The sequence below is a fragment of the Electrophorus electricus genome, chromosome 11 (assembly GCF_041902795.1).
Source record: "Electrophorus electricus isolate QZ-2024a chromosome 11, ASM4190279v1, whole genome shotgun sequence".
NCBI classification, from domain to species: domain Eukaryota; kingdom Metazoa; phylum Chordata; class Actinopteri; order Gymnotiformes; family Gymnotidae; genus Electrophorus; species Electrophorus electricus.
In genome coordinates, this window is record NC_137507.1 from 26,667,260 (window position 1) to 26,686,352 (window position 19,093).

Genomic DNA, 19,093 nt, shown 5'->3' on the forward strand with positions numbered 1-19,093 from the left:
AATGAGCTATAGATTTTATTTTTTTATGACTTATAAATTGTGTGTACTACAAGGAATGTGACCACAGTAGTCCACTAAGAATTTACTAGAAATTTATTTTGAATTGTAACATTTTGGCTTTGCCCTGAAGTTTTGTTGAAAGCCAACATTATATAAACCTGACGTTATTAGTCACTGCAATCTGAAGAGAACCCTGTGCTACTGCAAGGGAAACTTGTTTTTTTCTTTCTGGTTTAGCACAGCAGTCGTGTGCACACAACTAATAACTCAGAACTGCCATTATACTTTGACACTTAAATCCAACAAGCAGCTTAAATACATGCATTAAAAAGGCAAAATGTATTTAAATATGATTCGTCACCTAATATCATCAAGTACTCTACTGTCAAGGAAGCTCTAAACACCACATGCCATGATAATTAACCGGCTGCAAGCCAAGTGGCTGATATGGGTATTAAAGGCAGCCTGCTGACCTGCAGCAGGCTAACACAGTAGATGAAGCGTAGTCAGAATCCAGCTAAGACCATAGCATCACCCTATACTGCTGTTCATAGCTAAAGCATAGATGCCAAAAATGCCACCACCATCTTCATTCAGTTTCATCCCCCCCAAGTCAACTGGTTGAATCAAAACATTAAAAATGAAGGCAGAAAATGTTGAATCTTACTGGAACAATGTAGCAAAAAAAGTGACAAAATATCACTTTAGTATAAAAATCTTCATGAATCATGTAGATGAACCTTGATGTACAGCACTAGTTTTATTATCAGTAGTAAAAATGATAAAATATTTGACCTTGGATACTTGATGCGTTCTTTGGCAAAACGGAATATCTGGTCATTGTAACTCATGCATACAGGACGATTACATGTAGAGTACTGAAACACTGTCCTATAACCACTGCATTACAATAAACAACAGTTACATCATATGTTCTCTGAAAGGATGTGTGGAAAACATAACTTATTGACCACAGAGGGCACATATAAAACATAACTTGTTAAACACACACATTATTATTTTCTGAAAAATCTAACTAAAAAAAGCAAATGGCTGATTCTGAATCTTCCAGTGCAGCAGAACCCCTGTAAATCAAGACTCAACCAGACTTGCAACCTGGAACTCTGACACTTCTTAACACCTGAGTAGTCAAACCCGTTACCTTGGTAATACTGTGGGAATAAACGGACACGCCCTTGTAAATGACCCATTTCGCTAGCGCAGCGGTTTTCAGCCATAGGTGCAGGGCCCCGGCTGCCATGCGCAGATGCAGGCTCGCCCACCTCTGGTGTGCCTGGTCCAGCTCGTGAAGGGGCATGATGACAGGCTGACAGCCTATGATCCAGAGAGGGCTGAAAATTTCACGCTGTGCAGGACAGTGGGGCTCCAGGACCCGGGTGAAAAGGCCCCGCTCTAGGACGCTGGCGTGTCCGTCCCCTGCTGGTCTGAGAGCTGTTCGTCGGGCCTGGGTGCAGGCTGCTCGGGGACAGGCTCCGGCACAAGACCACTCACGTCCAGACTTGCCCTTGGGCTCAGCTGCTCCTCCTCCGTGCTGGTCACACTCTCCTGACTTACCAGCAGGGAGCGGTACCTGCTCGCTTTTCCCAGCTCCTCGGAGTCGGAGTCGGAGTTGAGCGAGCGCTCGCGTGAGCCGGACGAGCCCAGAGAGTTACCTGGATGAAGACAGGCGTGGTTAGGTGAAGAAGGGGCTCGGGGTCTGTACACTCACGCTGGGCTGAGATGCAGCGTATAACTTTCGCGGCGTCTCACCACAGTCCTGTTCTGCGATTGGCTGGTTCTCCTCCTTTTCCTCCTCCTCTTGAGCTCCATTGCTGCTTCCCTGCACCGCAGCAACAGCCACAATTAAATCCACTCAAACAAAAGTCGTACAAAATCACCCGACTGTCGGGTTAACCTGTAGAACGTGTGAGACAAAAAGTACCATCATAGCGTGACAGACCTGACCAAATATAATACAATATAAAATGAATATTTTAAGCTAGTGGAGGTGAATGTGTTTTTTTTTTCCAAAGTGCTGGTTTTCTAGGAGATCTAGGACGGAAATTCCGCATAGCGTCTATTGGAGAAAACTCATGTATTTATACAGCACAGCGACATTCATTTAAATGTTGTGCTGCCGGCCTGATGCTATTTGGATGAAGGCAGATTTCAGAGTTACAATATCGAACACAATGACTATCAAATTCAAACCCGCCAAGTGACCCGTGCTCTCCTCATACCGTCTCCTGGGCTCTGAACTAGCCACTATGTCCCTCCCCCCTCACCTGGCCCTGGCAGGTCAGAGAGGACGAGGAGACGGGGTGGGGGTCCGAGGAGGTGAAGATGTGCTGCTGGAAGACGATGAGGGCCTCCACGACGCGCGCCTGGTGGGGGTAGTCCACCAGGGAGGAGAGCGACACGGTGGCGCCTGTCGGGCGGGGTCTCATCAGGGTCGGCCCGAACACGATGCCCAGGTTGCTGGAGCTCATCTTATTGTCCTGCTCCAGCTCGGACACTCTATGTGTGTGTGTGTGTGTGTGTGTCAGTGAGTGAGTGAGTGAGAGAGGAGAGCCAGAACATGCCAGACAGATTAATTCCTTGTTCCTGAAGACCCCCCCCCACCACATCACAGACAGACGGGTCTAGCCTCTTAGTTGTCCCACCTGCGCAGGTGCCGGACGATGTACTTTAGCGTGGCCGTGTTGGCGGGCGGCAGCTCCTCCAGCACCTGTCGGAGCTTCTCCACCAGCATGAGCACCTTGGGATCAGTGCGGGCCCCCAGGTCTGCCAGCTCAGGGCCCTTGGCCTCCTCTCCGCCCGCAGGCGTCTCCGCGTGCAGGCTCTCCTTGGCCAGGCCCATCAGATCGTTGTACATGCGGAACGGCATGATGGGCTCGGGGAGCTGAGGGGAGGAGAGGCAGAGGAGGCGGTTAGCACCAAAACAAAAACAAAGCAAAGCAAAGCAAACGGCCCAGGGTGCGAGACCATCCCCGCAGCCCTGGTAATGACGTTAACAGTTGTCAGCCGTGCTCCTGCCCTGCACTGCTTCAATCTGTCGCCCCTCTAACGTACCAGCACACCAGCCCTTCACCGAGCAGAACCGTTCACGTCAGGGCTTCAACAGCAGGGTCAGCTGGCGTGGAGCAGACGATCTTTGACCTACTGTCCACCGCTTTGGGGTTAACTGTGCCTTAATTGTGTAGGTCTGATTGGCTGGAGCAGCAGTGCAGTACCGGTGTTGAGTGATGGGTCTCACCTGTCTGAGGTACAACTTCAGCACATTGCTGATGTCGTGTGGAGAGGCCTGAGAGAGCTCCACCAGCTCTTTGCCGTTCTCAAATGCCTGGCACAGCTTCTCCACCCGAGTCTTCACGCCGTTCACACGGTATATCCCCTAAAGGAATGCGCGCGCACACAAAACAAAGCCATCAGCTTGTCTGCGCACACAAATAAAGAACATAAAAGAGGAACACAAATCCAAAATGGTACGGTACACCCGATCGGGACGTGATTCCAGGACAGTATGTCAGGCGTCTGCATGATGCCACAGTGGTGTCGGGAGTAGCACACTGGAAATGTACAATTTACTGTAAAATGTTTGGCAGCCAATTAGGTTCAGCTACAGAGCGGATTTGGCTTGTGCCATTGCCATTCGCCCTCCGGGTGTTGCCCCCACCTTCATCCTGAGCGCCCGGCTCTCGATCTCCTGGATGCACTTCCTGATGATGAAGGGCACTCCGTCGGTGCTGTCCCGCAGAGCCTGGCTGAAGTCTCGGCCGAAGAGCTGCAGCCGCCCCTGGAGCTTCTTATGGCCGCACTGGATAGCCACCGACTCCAGGCACTTCTTATGGCAGGCGAGGAAGCACTGAAACCGTGGCGTGATGAGTTAAGAGCCTGCTCACACGTGTGCCGCTACCACTTATTCACAACCGTCCACAAAAAACACAGAAGACATGCTGGACAGACGGAACACCTCTTTAACGGTCACATGCTTGTCATACGTGAGTTGGTAATACTCTACCCTACCATACAATCCTCTACCATACACCATCATACTCTAACATACACTACTCCACCATAGTCTACCATACACTACTCTACCATAGTCTACCATACAACGACGCTGATCCGAGACCAGCATTTGCCTTGCGTGGTCTAAGGGGACGGACATAGCTGTGGTCCAACACCTGACTGCGGATCAGGGCTGGTCAGCGGGGCCTGGGCGCGTGTGCCTGTAAGGCGCGTTTGCCTGCTCACCTCCTCACACTCTGCTCCTTGGAAGTACACGTAACTGTCACATTCCCGGCATTTGGATGGCGTACGCAGTTTCCGCAGTCGGTGGGTTTTTGCGGCTTTGGAGAGGCCGATGTTCCGAAAAGGCCCAGTGGTCATGGTCAGCCCCGGCTCGATCCCATTCACACCTGACACAGCACAGACCACATTAAAGGCATTAATATTACCCTGGAACTATTATGTACACTATGCTGTTTCCGCATCAATAATATATAAATATTTTAAAAACTGTTGTGTGCCCATGACACATTTTTTTCAGCAGTATAAAATAGTGAACGTGTAAAGGCGCACAGCAAAGAGGAAAATTCTGCCACGCACTTTGTTCGAAAGAGGCCATGTTGCCGTCCTGATCATCCACGTCTTCGCTGGAGGATAGAGTCCCGGCCGACAGGGGTCTGGAAGGCTTCGAAACGTCTCCTGTGGTGGAACACACTGTATGAAGGAATGGCGCTGACCCTACGCCGAGGCCACTGTGGGTTGGGTAGGGGGCGCTGTGGCTGCTACCTGTGCTGGTGGTGGGAGAGCCCAAACCACTGACGCCTCCGAGGCTGTCCGTGTCGCTCAGGGTGGAAGGCCAGGACTTGTATGCCTGATGACCCCGACCTGCAGAGGGGGGCATACAAACGGTCAGCACGAAATGCCTGACAAATGCTGGTTTTGGTGGAAAATCGTTGGGTCCTTCTTGTCTCCTGAATTCAATGTTAATTCATGTCAACGCACCTCTTCTGTGCTTGACCACGTCCCCTTCCCCGGACTCCGCCTCCGTGCTGGTGGGTGGAGCCTCTGCGTTGCCCTGCTGTAGGTCATCGGTGACGCTGTCGTTACGGAGGCGAGCAGGCTGTCTGAACGAAGCGAAACGTTAACGCTCGAATGATGGTCTTTACGGAGACTTGGGCAAGAAAGCCACGGTGTGAAAACAGAATGAAAATGACACTTGGCACCTCAGTACAGTCATAAGAAATCTGAATCTCATTTATTTTGTAAAGATCGTGCCAGCTGTGGAGTAACTGAGGGTTTATCTGTGGAAGCCTCCCTCAGCGTGTGCAGCTGACCAACTCACTGCGCGCCTGTGGCGGTGTACGGCTCGAAGCGGTACACCCTGGGCGGCTCCGGACGGAGATGTAGGTCTCGGACGTGGGCGGCATACTGCTGGCCTGGGTCGTACAGCTTACAGCTCTCACACAGCGTCTGGTAGTGGACGGGCAACGCCGCCGTCTGCACGTGCAGGATCTGATAGTAGGCGATGGTGCACTGGAGAGAGGGAGAGATGGAGGGAAAGAGAAAGAGAGAGAGAGAGGGCTTGAACAAAACCGCTCACCTGAAAAACCAAATGATTGGCTAGAAAGCACACAGTAAAACAAAGGTATTTTTATTAGGGATCATTTACATACTGCAAGTGATATTATATCCATTTATCCAGAGAAACAGGATATGTTCCAGGACAGAGGTCCTTCATCAGCAATTTTGACACACAGAATTGTGTGTGTGTGTGTGTGTGTGTGTGTGTGTGTGTGTGTGCATGCATGTACTGGGCTCACCGCGCGGAGTATCTGGTCGGTCTGTCTGATGACGTCCTGGATCTGTTTCAGCACGCTCACCTTCACGTCCTCAAGCCCGTGCTGCTGAGTTGTGGCATCAGCAACACATGTCCGATACGTAGCCTCGGCCTCCTCCGCCTGGAAACACATGCATACACACACACACACACACACACACACAGACAGCTAATCTTAGAGACTACTTTTGGCAACATCTGCTCCAAATTCTACAGCATTTGCACAGATTGTGATGCGTTTTAGCACTACCAATAGCTAAAAACTGAGCATAAAATACTGGAATAAAAGTACTTGAAAAAGCCTGAAACTGGTTCAAAGGAAAGAAACCCGAGGGATGTTTAACCCAAGTCCAAGGTTTTAATCCTTTCCGAATAAAGACGAAGTCCCAAAAAAGCGTTTATTTCAAACGTGTTTAGTCGAGACCAAGTAAACTTTTACCTGCGTGTATGACAATAAAGGACCCATTCATATGTGGTGTTGAGAACTACAACACTATGAAATTCTGTTATAGGACCCCTAGAATTCACTACCATGTATGAATACGTTTCAGTGAGGTGACCTGCTTTTTGGCAGCACTGTGTTGTTACACCAAGCCACCACTAGGGGGAAGCCAGGTTCAGCCTGAGCCTCCTCTAAGCACTGCCCTCTAGAAAGTTTCGCTGTTCAGCACCTCCCCATAAGGCAGAGCTCCACACACACACACACACACACACACACACACACACACACACACACACACACACACACACACACACACACACACACACACACACACACACACACACACACACACACACACACACACACACGTCCTCAAATGGCTCGGAGCCCATGCGACATGAAATCGTTATCTCCATTTGTGGGAGTGGGTGGAGGTGCTTAACCAGCTTGTTACAGCAACAAGACTCAGGAGGTTAAAAAAAAAAAAAAAAAAAAAGATGAGCTGCAGACGAGACTGAACAGTGTGGTGGATCATTTCCTGTGCGGGTCAGCTGACCTTGCTGCGAGCTTCCTCCTCCAGCCGCCGCTTCCTGTCCAGAGTTTTGTGGGTGGAGCCTGCATGCTCCTCCTCCACCTTGTTGGCTACAGTCCGTGCCTTCTCGTACTCCTCACTGCGCGCCACATACAACTGACGCGCCTTACGCAGGTTACTCTCCGCATCTGCCTGCCATGTGCGCACACACACACGCGCGTAATACTGTCTTTATGTACAAGAACATGGTAATAAATACAAATATTTGTATAATATTTATGTGACAAATGTTTGATAAAACACGGGAACATCAGTTCTCGGATCATATTTTTGTTTATCTTTCTTTCTGTCTGTCTGCTATTCTCAGCACAGGTCAAAAATGAAGCCAGCCATATGAAGCAAATGGGAAGCTGAATACCAGTTTCCTCTTGGCCCTGAGCCATCGCTCTTTCGCCTCTCTGCGCTTCTTCTCATGTTCCTGTTTACGGTGCAACAGTGGCTGCGAGCGCGAGAGAGAGAGGGGGGGGGAGGGAGAGAAGGGGGAGATGGGGAAAAAAGAGAAAGGAGAGAGAAATAGAGATTGCAAGAGACAGAGAGAGAGAGAGAGAGAGAAACACAATGTGACAGCAGAGGCTCCTTGGGCGTCCACATATAAACATTCATCTGGTATCAAAACACTATAAACACTACATAACACTAATCTGGTATCAAAACACTACATAAACACTACGTATAAACACTAATCTGGTATCAAAACACTACATAAACACTACGTATAAACACTAATCTGGTATCAAAACACTATACTTATAAACACTAAGAACAGGTGTGAGAACTGTAGAATAGAGTGTGTGTGTGAGAGAGAGAGAGAGAGAGAGAGAGAGAGATATAAAGACCTACACTGTGTGCACAATTAGGCAAGTTTTATTTTTTAGAATTCATTTTGTTATTGAACAACTACAGTGCTCTCGGTCAATCCAAAATGTTAAACCTCAAACCTGAATATTTAAGAAAGTAAAAGTGAGGTTTGGGCTTTCTTAGGAGAATGTCTGTGTGCGCGTAATTATTCGGCAACTAATAGTGTGCAGAATTATTTTGCAACTAAATGAAAAACTGAAATGTTTATTTTCATCTGACAAAGTGAAAAATAAACCTTTCTGGCATTTCAAAAAATAAAAATAAAAAATCAATGACCATTTTAGCCACCCTTCATTTCAATAAACCATAAACCTTCCATTCATGGAGTCCGTCAGTTTCTTAATCAGCTGACGATCATCCTTTTGTGCAGCAGCCATCACAGCCTCCCAGACACTGTTCAGAGCTGTACTGTTTTCCTTCACTGTAAATCTCCCGTTTAAGAAGGGCCCACAAGTTCTCAATAGGGTTTAGGTCAGGTGAGGAAGGGGGCCATGTCATTATTCTTTCATCTTCAAGGCCGTTACCGGCTAGCCACGCAGTGGAGCAGTTCGATGCATGTGATGGAACATTGTCCTGCATAAAAATCATGGTCTTCTTGAAAGATGCAGACTTTCTCCTGTAACACTGCTTGAAGAAAGTGTCATCTAAAAACTGGCAGCAAGTTTGGGAGTTGAGTCTATCCCAAAAAGGAGGATTGGAGGATATCGGATTCCTGGTCACTTCACGTTTGTTTCTTATTAAATCTTTGGTAATTTGTGTCTTTTTTTCCTCAACACGTTTCTTGTGACCCTGTTAACTATTTGCAACAAAACATTTGATGGTTCTGTGACCACGCTCCAATAGCTTAGCAGTATTAAGAGTGCTCTGAAAGACCTTTTACCATTTTTGACTTATCAGAGTCAGTTAAATCTCTTTTTTGGCCCATTTTGCAAGAGGAATAGAAGTTGCCTAATAATTCTGCACACCTTGATACCAGGTGTGATCATTTTAGGCCACAGACTCCCTCATTACACAAATACTTGATATGCTTAAATACAATAAGCATTCAAGTGTATACAGCTTAGAGTTGAAAATTACGCATAAAAATGATATGGTCAAAATATGTGTGTGAGATCTGCAAAAAGAAGTGTGTGAGGATGGAGGGTGTGAGGATGGAGGGTGTGTATGTGTGAAACCTGTAGAAAGGAGTGTGTGAGGATGGAGGGTGTGAGGATGGAGGGTGTGAGGATGGAGGGTGTGTATGTGTGAAACCTGTAGAAAGGAGTGTGTGAGGATGGAGGGTGTGTATGTGTGAAACCTGTAGAAAGGAGTGTGTGAGGATGGAGGTCGTGGCCTGCTGCACACCCCCACTCTGCTCCAAATCCTGCTCTAGAGCCAGAGAGTAGATCGACATCATAGGCATGTGATTCTGAGAGAGAGAGAGAGAGAGAGAGAGAGAGAGAGAGAGAGAGCACAGCAGACAGATGAAATAGGATACTGTCAACATGTTACTGAGTTGAATGTACCCTGACACACACACAATTCTCTACCTGTGTGATGCTCTGCTTGCTTGACTGGTAGAGCCTTTGAAGACCTTTGGCAAATTCCACCTCTGGAATCCAGACAGAAAAAGGCATCAACTGTATAGACTGTGGAGTGTAAAGAATGAGTGGTATGGTGGAGTGCTGCTAGGCTACCCAGTGCTACGCGCTTGTCCACATAGCTGATAATGTCCTTCATGTACTTGGTGATGGTCTTGGCATAGAACAAGGCGGAGTCCACACCTCCCTCACTGTGCTGGAGGAGAACATCCACCTGCTCTGCTGTCATCACTGACACACACACATGCACACATTCAAATATGAATCTTCAAAGATGAAGAACATGTCCTAAGCTGAAGGTGGGATCAAGGAAAGCCCGGGATGGGGTCTGATACTCACGGCTTTCCTCGTGGTCATAACCACACCCGCCGTCCATGCCCTGACCTGCCAACGATCCACACAAATTCTCCATAGACTGCATGTGTACGCGCACGTACGTGCACACACACACACACACACACACACACACACACACACACACACACACACACACACACACACACACACACATAAAGAGATAGATATACACAGAGATAAAGAGATAGATACTTCCTGAAAGACCATCAGATTCAGTTTACGGTTAAGAGATAAAACCACAAGTTGAAAGTAGTATATTATATCCACACACATGGGTGTGTGTGCGCGCGTGCGTGTGTAGCCCGCATTTTCAATTGTACCAAAGAAAACTTACTGCTCTATTAGAAATTTGCACTGGAAAAGTATTTTTCTTAGTTGAGGCCCTTTAAATGTCTTATTATACAGACAAAACATTTTCCAGTTAGCAGCCTTCCTAAACATGCAAGGGGAAGCCAACACTCCTATAACCCAGCAGTCATTTGAGAAGAACACCTCGATGTTTGTGCTGTGTGTGTGTGTGTGTGTGTGTGTTCTACGGAGCCTCAGGACTAGTGTCAGCCGTGGAGTGGAGCTGTACTGGACTCAGGGGCCTTTCCCTTTAAACAGCTGATCCTACTGAGCCTCAGGACTGAACACGTATGTAAGGGATGGACTCTGAACAAGAGTGTGAAGCTCAGTCACAGTGGGGCCTGTCTGGGTGGGTGGGATGAAAAAAGTTGTGATAGAAACCTAGAGCAGCAAGCAACACACACACACACACACACGTGTGGATCATCAACGACGTCAGCCACACTTTCACACTCACTCACATGCACACACAGCTAAGTTGGGTAATGTGGGAGGTCTTGCTGTACCTCCCTGGCCAAAGGAAACACACAGTCCTCTCTTGGCCCCATCTTCAGCGGAAAGCTTTAGCTTTTGCCTATGACACCTCTCCATGTCCCAAGACAGACTGGCATCCCTGACTGCCTAGGTTACAGTCCCTAGGCCACGCCCACTTCTGAACAGCTCATGGGGCGTCTTGCTAGGTTGAGCACTATTAAGGCCCAGATCAGGGATGTGTAGCCATCTCCAAAGAGGCAGCGGTCCTTTCATATCTATAGCAACCCGCAACTATCCTTACCCGACTCTTCTCGGCAGGAGGCAGGGACAGGAGGGTACTGCTGTCTAACTCTCCCATCAGTAACTCGGACACACTGGGGAAAGAGAGAGGGTGTGGGGGCGGTGCAAAGAGATATGTAGAGTTAGAGACGGAGGGAGGGAGGGAGGGAGGGAGAGAGAGTCAGAGGTGATTAATGTTGAATCATGGCAAGTCATGTTAGTAATCGGATACAGCAAGCCTGCTTCCCAAATTGGGTCCTGTGTGGGGTTGTAGTTGAATGATTGCCTGCCCCCATGCGCATGCACGTGTGTGTGTGTGTGTGTGTGTGTGTGTGTGTGTATGGATGGATGGAACACAAGAACGTTATTGGAGGGAAACACCACCATCTGATATAAATGCCATCTGACAGGAAAAGGGCAATTCTGACAGGTCAGACACACTACCTCACGCTATATACGAAAACAGCTTTTTTTATAGACTTTGCAGCGAGGTAACTGAAAGCAACAGGAAGGCTCGGACATGACGGTGACACACACACTGGCTGTGAAACGGGGAACTGCTGTGGGGGGCCGTGACGTTGAAGGGGCCACCTTGCACTCACTTGCTGCTGAAGGCGACGGCAATGGTCTCGATGGCCTTCTCGAAGTCCTTCTTCTGCGCCTCAGTGCTGCCATCGTAGCTGAAGCCTGCACACAGGAGAGTGCAAGAAAACGCCACGTGAGCGACCCTCCCGCTGTCTGGCTACATACGAAACAAATCCGTCTAACCTTTGACCTGACGGCCGACAGTGCCAGCAGCGCTACCAATGAGATTAAACAGAAAAAAAAGAATATATGGTTATTTTAAATGTTATTAAATCTTTAACTTTTTCCTCTTTTAGCCTGGAACTTTCCTCTGTTGGGTCAGTAAAGGAAGTCGTTACATAAGAAAGGCCATCATGTTTTAAACATGCAAGACTCAGGAGAAGTTACAGACACGTGACAAGAATGGTTTTGTGTTTGGACAAAACCACATCACACTTCACCTGTCCTGGATGTAAAGCACGTCACTGCTCAATAACCTTAATATAAATGTATACTCTGGTCTAATTTCTACGAACGAGAGGATCAAGTTTCATGAAGTTAAAACATTAAGCATTATTTTAAGTCAGTCTGGACAAGCTGCTGGGTAATACACTTCAATTGGCCAAGAAGGTTGGGTTCTGCAATGGGATTGGCTAAGAAGCTTGGTTAGCTGTGCTTATAGCGGCACTGTATAAGAATTCTACAGCGTGTGAGTTTTGTACAATTTTGTGTGCTTAATCCAGTATTTGGGGTCCTTAACTATTTTATTTAGGAAACAGTACATAATTGTGGTCTCTGCTCTGTAGCAACAGCTGTCAAATCAAGAGAAAGCTGTTACCATGATGCCTGATGTGGCAATGCCAGTATCTTAGGAGGAAGGAAAGAAAAAGGGTAGTTCTCCCTGGCTCTTCTCCACACTCGTTTATTTTTATCACGCCATCGAGCTGACCAAGGTCCTGCTGGGGTGAGGGGACGTCTAAAGGTTGAAATGGAAAGCTAGCCAGTTAAGTGGACCGGCTGGCCTGTGCTTCGGGTCTGTCTGGACGTACACTCGTGCTCATGTGCGCTCGAGCCATGGCGCGGAGAGCCGAGAGGGTTCTGACCTTTGACCTTGGAGATGAGCGTGCCGGCAGCAGTGAGCATCTCCACGGTGTTGAGCAGAGGGTAGGTGCCGATCACCTGGCGCAGGATCCGGAGCACCTCCCCCAAGCACTCGTGGGCCACCGCCCTCTGAGACTCCTTTTCTGGAGGGAGAGAGAGACAGAGAGACAAAAAAAGGGAGGCAAATATAGACAGAGAGAAACGGCGCTGTTAGTTTTCCATTAACGCAGTTAACACTATGGTTAATTGTACTGAAAAGTGCTGGAAGTGTTGAGATGCAGAGAGAGAGAGGTGATGTTAATTAACCATTACCCTAGTTTACCCACGAGCAGACAGGATTTCCCAGACTGCAGTGCTGTGCGGTGCTGTAGATGCTCAGATCTGCATGCTCACCCTGAGCTGACACTGAGTTGACCCCGAGCTGCCTTGCTGTGTAGCTGGGATAGCGTCTACCCATGCTGTCCCCCTCTCCACCTGCCATAGCCACCTATGTCAACACCTCACCTGACATCAGGAACATTCTCGCCACAATAACAACGCTTAAAAGATATGCAGACTAGAGTGTGAGGCAATTACAGTCAGTGATTCAAAAGTGCCAAAGAATACAAGGGTACAGTGGCCTAATATGTAAAGCAGAGCAAAGGGTAAGGCACTGGATAGTGCCATACACGACAATGTATGGACACTGCATCCAGCTTCAAATTCTCTGCCAAAAATCACACAACACCACACTGCATACAGCACAGCAGTGTATATACTGTAAATACACACACTACACTGTTTATACACGCTGGAGCATTAAAACTGTCATGTTGAATTCACAAATGTCCCCAGCATTGGAATTTAACGTCACCCACCACGAAACAAAGGAAGCACAGACAGCACGTCCGTACATTATGAAAACATGGTTCAGTTCAGGCTACTGAAATTTCATCCTCTCTGGGGAAACAGAGGAAGTTGTTGTGTTCTACCAAAAAAAAAGGCCTTTTTGTAGCTATTGTTCTTCTCAGTCAGAGAAATGCAGTGTGTGTGTGTGGGCACCTGCAGAAATACACAAAAATGCAAAGAAAAACAAACAACCCCCCACACAAAAACAGCCTTATGTTTATGTGATCCACACCTCCCGTGATGTAGAGCACGAGGTTCTGTCACTGCTATTTAACACAAAAGGCCTGGAGTTGCATGTTCCTCTAACCTCAAGAAAATGTTAGTGTGTCTTCATGTAACAAGCAAATCTTATGTTTCACACACTAACAAGCCACAGAGGCTATAAAAAGTATACAGAAATACAAGCTTCTCACACACACACACACACAATACCATAAGGACAAACTATTTACATTATAGCAACACACTCTATTAAGACATTCAGTACCAAGCACAAAGGCAGAGTATGATGCCTGATGGTCTGTATCATCAGAGCTCATCTGACCCATACAACCCATCCGTCAGATCCGGACTGGGGCTCCGCTCATCTCTGACCCGGCCCTTGGCCCCGCCAAATCAGCACGGCTGGTTTGAGCCAGGGCCATGGAGAGAGCCATGCGGTCACCTCTCACACGCCTCATGACTGCTGGCCTCGCGCACGGGTCCGTGAGTCACCCAGACAGACACAGAAGCGCGTCTGGTCTGTGATGACCTTTCGGAAGGGCCACCGTGCATGTGGGCGGCAGCGTGACGTGAGCTGCCCAGCTGGTGCAGTTTGGGTACGCGCTCGTGCTCAGCAGGCAAAAGACTTTGCTATCAAAACAGAGCGGTACCAACATGGATTCTGTCGAATGGCGTCTGCAGTGCCGGTATCGCAGACGGCTGCAATATGCAAATAAGACCTGTAGGTTACTGAATTCCTGTGTGTGTGTGTGTGTGGAGTGTGCATTTTAATCAGTGCTGGGCATTCTAGCCCTAGTATTCATGTTATCAAAAATAGTACATTATTTAGATCAAAATGCAATGCACCGTTAATGCGAGTTAAAATCTCTCATCAAGGGCTTGCCAATACACTACGCCAAAGCACAGTCGGAATGTGCAGGAATATAACCCCAATATAGAACCGTCATTCACGCCATGAAATAAACACTCACATAGAACATGATGCCTTCTAATTTCGAAGAGCATGTGACCTGCCAGGATTTGGCTCTGATATTAATCCGGGAGAAAGACGCTAAACAGAAAATAAGACTGATCAGCACCTACATTTAAAGGGTAAAGTGTGTTGAGGTGCACCCGGTCTCTATCTGTCTCGCTCTCTCCCTCACACACACACACACACACACACACACACACACACACAACGCAGCAGAGAACTATGCAGCTCATGACATGTCTAACAGACATGGCTAACGTGATCACACTCTTCTATATATTCAGGTAATGTACTTGGCACCTAATCATGGCTCTTTTCTTCCTGTGTGTGGCTGTCTGTCTCGTTCTTGCTCACTGTCTCATATGCACACGTGCGTCCACACACACACACACACACACACACACACACACACACACACACACACACACACACACACACACAGAGACTCTTGTCCTTAAGCAGTTTGTTCCTAATCAACTAAGCACAACCTGATCAGTGGTGTGTTTTTGTAATTCGAGTTTTAGATACATGAGTGTCTGTGTGGGTTGTTGGCAAACTTTTGTCATGATACTGTATACCACCACCAGAGATATACAAGCCACTAGCCTGAATACATACTACAGTCAAAATGTTCAGAAACCTTTGCAGAGGCTGTGGAGGTAGAATGTTTCCCTCTTAAACGACTGTAGCAACTGTCAGAGTGATTGTGGCTTATATCTCAATACTGGAAGGGCCTCCTATGTCCCTGCTACTTGAATATTGATGAACTCTGATGCTACTTTTGGCCAATCAGGAGAACATTAAAACACTCACTTCCATAGCTGTACCTAATAGTCTGCCTAAATAGACATATATACTGTAAATGCACTTGTAAAGAACAAAAATACACTTACGAATACAGAATTAACTGATACATATGCATTAAAAATCACATACAAAAAATATCCAGACTTCACCTTTCTCACAAAAAGAAAATTATCCAGATATCACAGAAACGCCACCCACGTCAACTCATGAAGGCCACTGGAAGTGCACGCACAGAAGGCATGCTCCCAACAGCACTATCATTTGACTGGTGCATAGCCAAAGTTAAGTCCACGATTCAGACAGTTAAGGTCGACACCAGTGTTTGCGGTTACGTTCGTGCTGCTACTGAATACACTTGTCGAACTCTGACTCTGACTGTGTCAACGCTGACTCACTCAGCCGTCTGTTCTGATCCACCACCGCTGCTGATGGGTATCGGAGGTTTGGGCCACTCCTGGCCTGCGGGTTTGTTTGTTTTTTTGGGTTGCTGCATGGTAAGCAGCGGGGAGGTACGCGGTGGATTTGGCTAGCCGAGTCCCGCAAGACCGTGGCAACACTGCGGCTGGACCTGCCGAGCGAATGTAAACAGGAAGGAGTGTTGTTGAAAATAGCAACGCGTAAAGGAAGTGTGGCAGGCCTACTGAACCGCGTCTAACTGATTTCTGCCCGGCCTCCACAAGACGGACACGGCGCCCTTGTGCGATTACCACTCTCCTTTTCGTCTTGTACCAGTCTCGCTCAGACAACATGCAGCATCTCAGACCATGATAGCACAGAGATAAAGGAGATAGAAAAATAAGATCCCAGTCAGTTCTAAAATGAACGTAAAAAACGTGAAACGTTCCCAAAGAACACAATGTCAGTAACGTTGGATAAAAATCTATCACAAGCGAAAAGGGTTGTGCATTTCTGGCAACTGCAACATAGCAACATGTTTTTCTCAAATTATTTTTGCCAAAGTTTTTGTGTAAAACTACTATTCCCTCTGATGGAGGTTGTGCAAAGGGCCATTGGGAACTGGACGTACCTTGCCATAAAGGGATGTATGACCTAGAATTTAGTAGCTGGCTGTTCTTGTCCATTTTCCTCAGTTTGTCTTATTCTCTTGCGGAATATGGGGGCCGTAAAGCTAAGGTGAGCCAGATGCTTACATTAGACGTTTAGATTCAGACACAGCATGACACCACCATGTCATTTCTTCCAGAATCCTTTATGATTTTCTAACCTTCTGAGTTCTGGCTCTCATTTCGGCGTCACCGCGGTAGCTGTTTTCGTGGGCCAGCAGTGCTAGGAGCATTACTGGGTATGTTTTCTGACTTATACGTAGCTGCAAACTTCTTAACTTGAAGCAGGAAAGAAACTTGAATCAGGCCGTCTTTCCTTCCATTTTCTCAGTTAACTTTAAACATTCACTTTAAATGTTATTACATCTGATATTTCAGTCAGCTTACTATTATGGACATAAGTAAGATGTTTTTCGCTAATGAACGTTTCTAATCCAGAGATGGCACTGCACTTTAAGCGTAGCCACTCTTCTCAGTTGATGTCTTGATGTAAGTAGACAATAGCTGATATCTTTGATAATCGGTTTTTGGTACTTTTTGCAAAGCTGTGTGCAAATGTGGATGGGAAAAGTTGTGTGAAAGTCCAGCAGTGGTCCAATCTCAAAGTATGGGTCGCAAGAAAAACATGTGACGCACCATTCCTTTCCTTCCTCTTTATTGCCACAGAAACGGGGAAAGGGAAGAAAAAAAAAAACAACCCACATCATAGCAAGTAAAAAAAGCCGTTTGTCTAGAACATAGCAAAACCAAGACAGACTCATTGGATATGTGGAAAGCCGTGCGAGCTACACAAGGTTGGCTGACGAGTGATGTGTGCTGTTACACATGCTTGTGATGGTCTGCTAAAAACCACAAGGATGCGTCCTGATAACTTACGATGAAAATCTCAAGCCATGTATTAAGACGCAAAGGAAAACAGGGTTCAGTGTTTGGGGAAATAAAGACTGACCTCATGTGTGCTTATACCCTTAATCACTACTGCGTGTCTACAAAAATGGGCCATAAACCCACATTTACACCGACAGATGGGTTCATAAAAATTGCTGCTAAGGCCTACGGAGAAGTCGCCATCTAAGCCTGAATCTACAATCAAATTGTGCCGCAAGCGAAGAGGACGAAAACCGCAACCTCTCCTACGCGAGGACGAAGAGCCCACCTTCACCCAGGACGACGTCCTTCAGCTTCTCCACGGCCTCTGCGAAGTGCGCCACGTCCTGCAGCATTGGAGCGATGTCCTCCACGCTGATGGCAGCCCCCTCCGGGCTCTCCATGGCGGGGCTGGGGTGGGCCGCGGCCCCCCTGCCGTGGGCTTTGTTGAAGCCCCAGGTCCCGGCTGTCTGGAAGGGGAAGCCGACGGCGCTGGCGTGCCGGCTCAGGCCGGTGGAGCGCTTCAGGTTACCACCGGGCGAGGAGCAGCTGGACATCTTGGAGTGGGTGGGGGACGGCGTGCCTGGGCACGAAGACAGGACAGAATCGGGGAGAGCCAGAGAGTTCGGCCGGCCATCGGTAGTGTCTTTGAAGGGCTGTTCCTGAAAAACAGAGAGCTGGGTTTAAACAAGGGAGATGAGGGGAGGAGATGACAGAAAGCATGAAATGCATTTCATCTGAAGAACAAAATGGACTGGATTAAATACATGCAGTGTCATTTGAATGAATATTGTATGAATGATGACAAGTGGGTTAAGACAGCGAATGCTTAAGGGCCATAAAAGACAAACTCGAAGCATTCAGAGGCTTTGACCAGAATGTGTCATAGCGGTTCCTGGCATGCTAATTCATGCCATTTCAAGATTAAAGGTGTGTCACTCCAGACGTACTTCCTCTTAGACTCACAGTTAACAAACAGTTAGCTCGCTTAGTGACTTGCGTGACGTGGGCGGTACGTTTGCTTCAAAGGTTTACTACTAGTGACGGAAAGTCCCCGTTACATCAGCAGGTGTCGCTCATAACTACCGCTATAGAAACTGCGTTTAAGACTTTAAACCCAAAGCCCAATGGTAGCTAGCTAGCTATCTCGCGTCTCATAAACTTTCTTCGAAGCAATTTCAATAAACGCACGCCACCGTCACGATTTTATACAAGTAGCCAAACTATTAAACAATCGTTTTGAGCCAAGCAGACAAGTACGTTTTCGGTCAGCTAGCGGGTTTGCTAGCAACTTATCCCAAGTTCGGTACTGAAGCACACTCGCTGACACTGAGGCGATTTTAATTTAGCCAGGTAGTGCTCGTTAACGTTAAGCTGGCGCGGTCTTATAATAGCTAGCGTACTTTACCCATGTTGAACGTGTGATATGAAAATTAATATTAAAGTAACGTAGCTAGTTAGTCAAGCAACTCACTAACTGACCAGCTACCGTAAGAGAAGGAAGGAGAGAAGCCGGCGAGCGTACCGAGGTGTTGTGTAGTCCAGGATTTCCTGAGTGAGTCTTCTTTATAATCAACTGAGCTTTGGAGAGTTCTCTTTTCTTTCGAGAAAACATGTTACGACCCGTTCAGTTTGAATGCACTAAACATGCAGCCGTCAGCCGCGACTTTTGACAGTCGCTTTGCCTCGAGCCCTTTTCCTGTCGCCTCCGTCACAGCCCGGGCAGAAGCCATCGGCTCGCGCGCCTCTGCTGGCAGCTGTAGGCGTGCCCTTCACTCCCGTCGTTACGTTTACGTGAGTCGACCATTATACCGAAGTGAAATTATTCG

The 19,093-nt window shown here is 47.5% G+C and overlaps 1 protein-coding gene across 3 annotated transcripts; it reads right to left on the reverse strand.

Annotated features, from left to right (window-relative positions):
* Positions 1 to 75: 75 nt before the first annotated feature.
* arhgap45a (Rho GTPase activating protein 45a) lies at positions 76 to 19,024 on the reverse strand. 3 transcript variants are annotated; one of them, XM_035528454.2, is made up of 23 exons: positions 18,790 to 19,023; positions 17,554 to 17,926; positions 12,446 to 12,586; positions 11,381 to 11,465; positions 10,801 to 10,873; positions 9,660 to 9,735; positions 9,417 to 9,551; positions 9,270 to 9,331; positions 9,038 to 9,148; positions 7,241 to 7,321; positions 6,847 to 7,014; positions 5,832 to 5,969; positions 5,354 to 5,544; positions 5,014 to 5,135; positions 4,798 to 4,896; positions 4,612 to 4,710; positions 4,258 to 4,421; positions 3,677 to 3,865; positions 3,257 to 3,394; positions 2,664 to 2,902; positions 2,286 to 2,517; positions 1,771 to 1,840; positions 76 to 1,673 (listed from the first exon to the last, which is right to left on the reverse strand). In XM_035528454.2, the coding sequence occupies exons 1-23, from the start codon at positions 18,877 to 18,879 to the stop codon at positions 1,414 to 1,416; spliced, it is 3,336 nt and encodes a 1,111-aa protein (XP_035384347.2). In that variant the 5' UTR covers positions 18,880 to 19,023; the 3' UTR covers positions 76 to 1,413. The 3 variants fall into 3 exon arrangements, with proteins under 3 accessions (XP_035384347.2, XP_035384349.2, XP_081579444.1); XM_035528456.2 differs by lacking the exons at positions 17,554 to 17,926; positions 18,790 to 19,023 and adding an exon at positions 12,756 to 17,544; XM_081723318.1 differs by lacking the exon at positions 76 to 1,673 and having other exon boundaries at positions 2,241 to 2,517; positions 18,790 to 19,024.
* Between the last annotated feature and the right edge of the window lie 69 nt (positions 19,025 to 19,093).

Excerpts from the sequence above, each read along its gene's own strand:
- arhgap45a (XM_035528454.2), bottom strand. The coding sequence starts at position 18,879 with ATGTTTTCTCGAAAGAAAAGAGAACTCTCCAAAGCTCAGTTGATTATA. Across the intron at positions 10,874-11,380 it reads GCCGTCGCCTTCAGCAGCAA|TGTGTCCGAGTTACTGATGG; the intron begins GTGAGTGCAAGG and ends CTCTTTCCCCAG. Across the intron at positions 3,395-3,676 it reads GCCGGGCGCTCAGGATGAAG|GGGATATACCGTGTGAACGG; the intron begins GTGGGGGCAACA and ends GCATTCCTTTAG.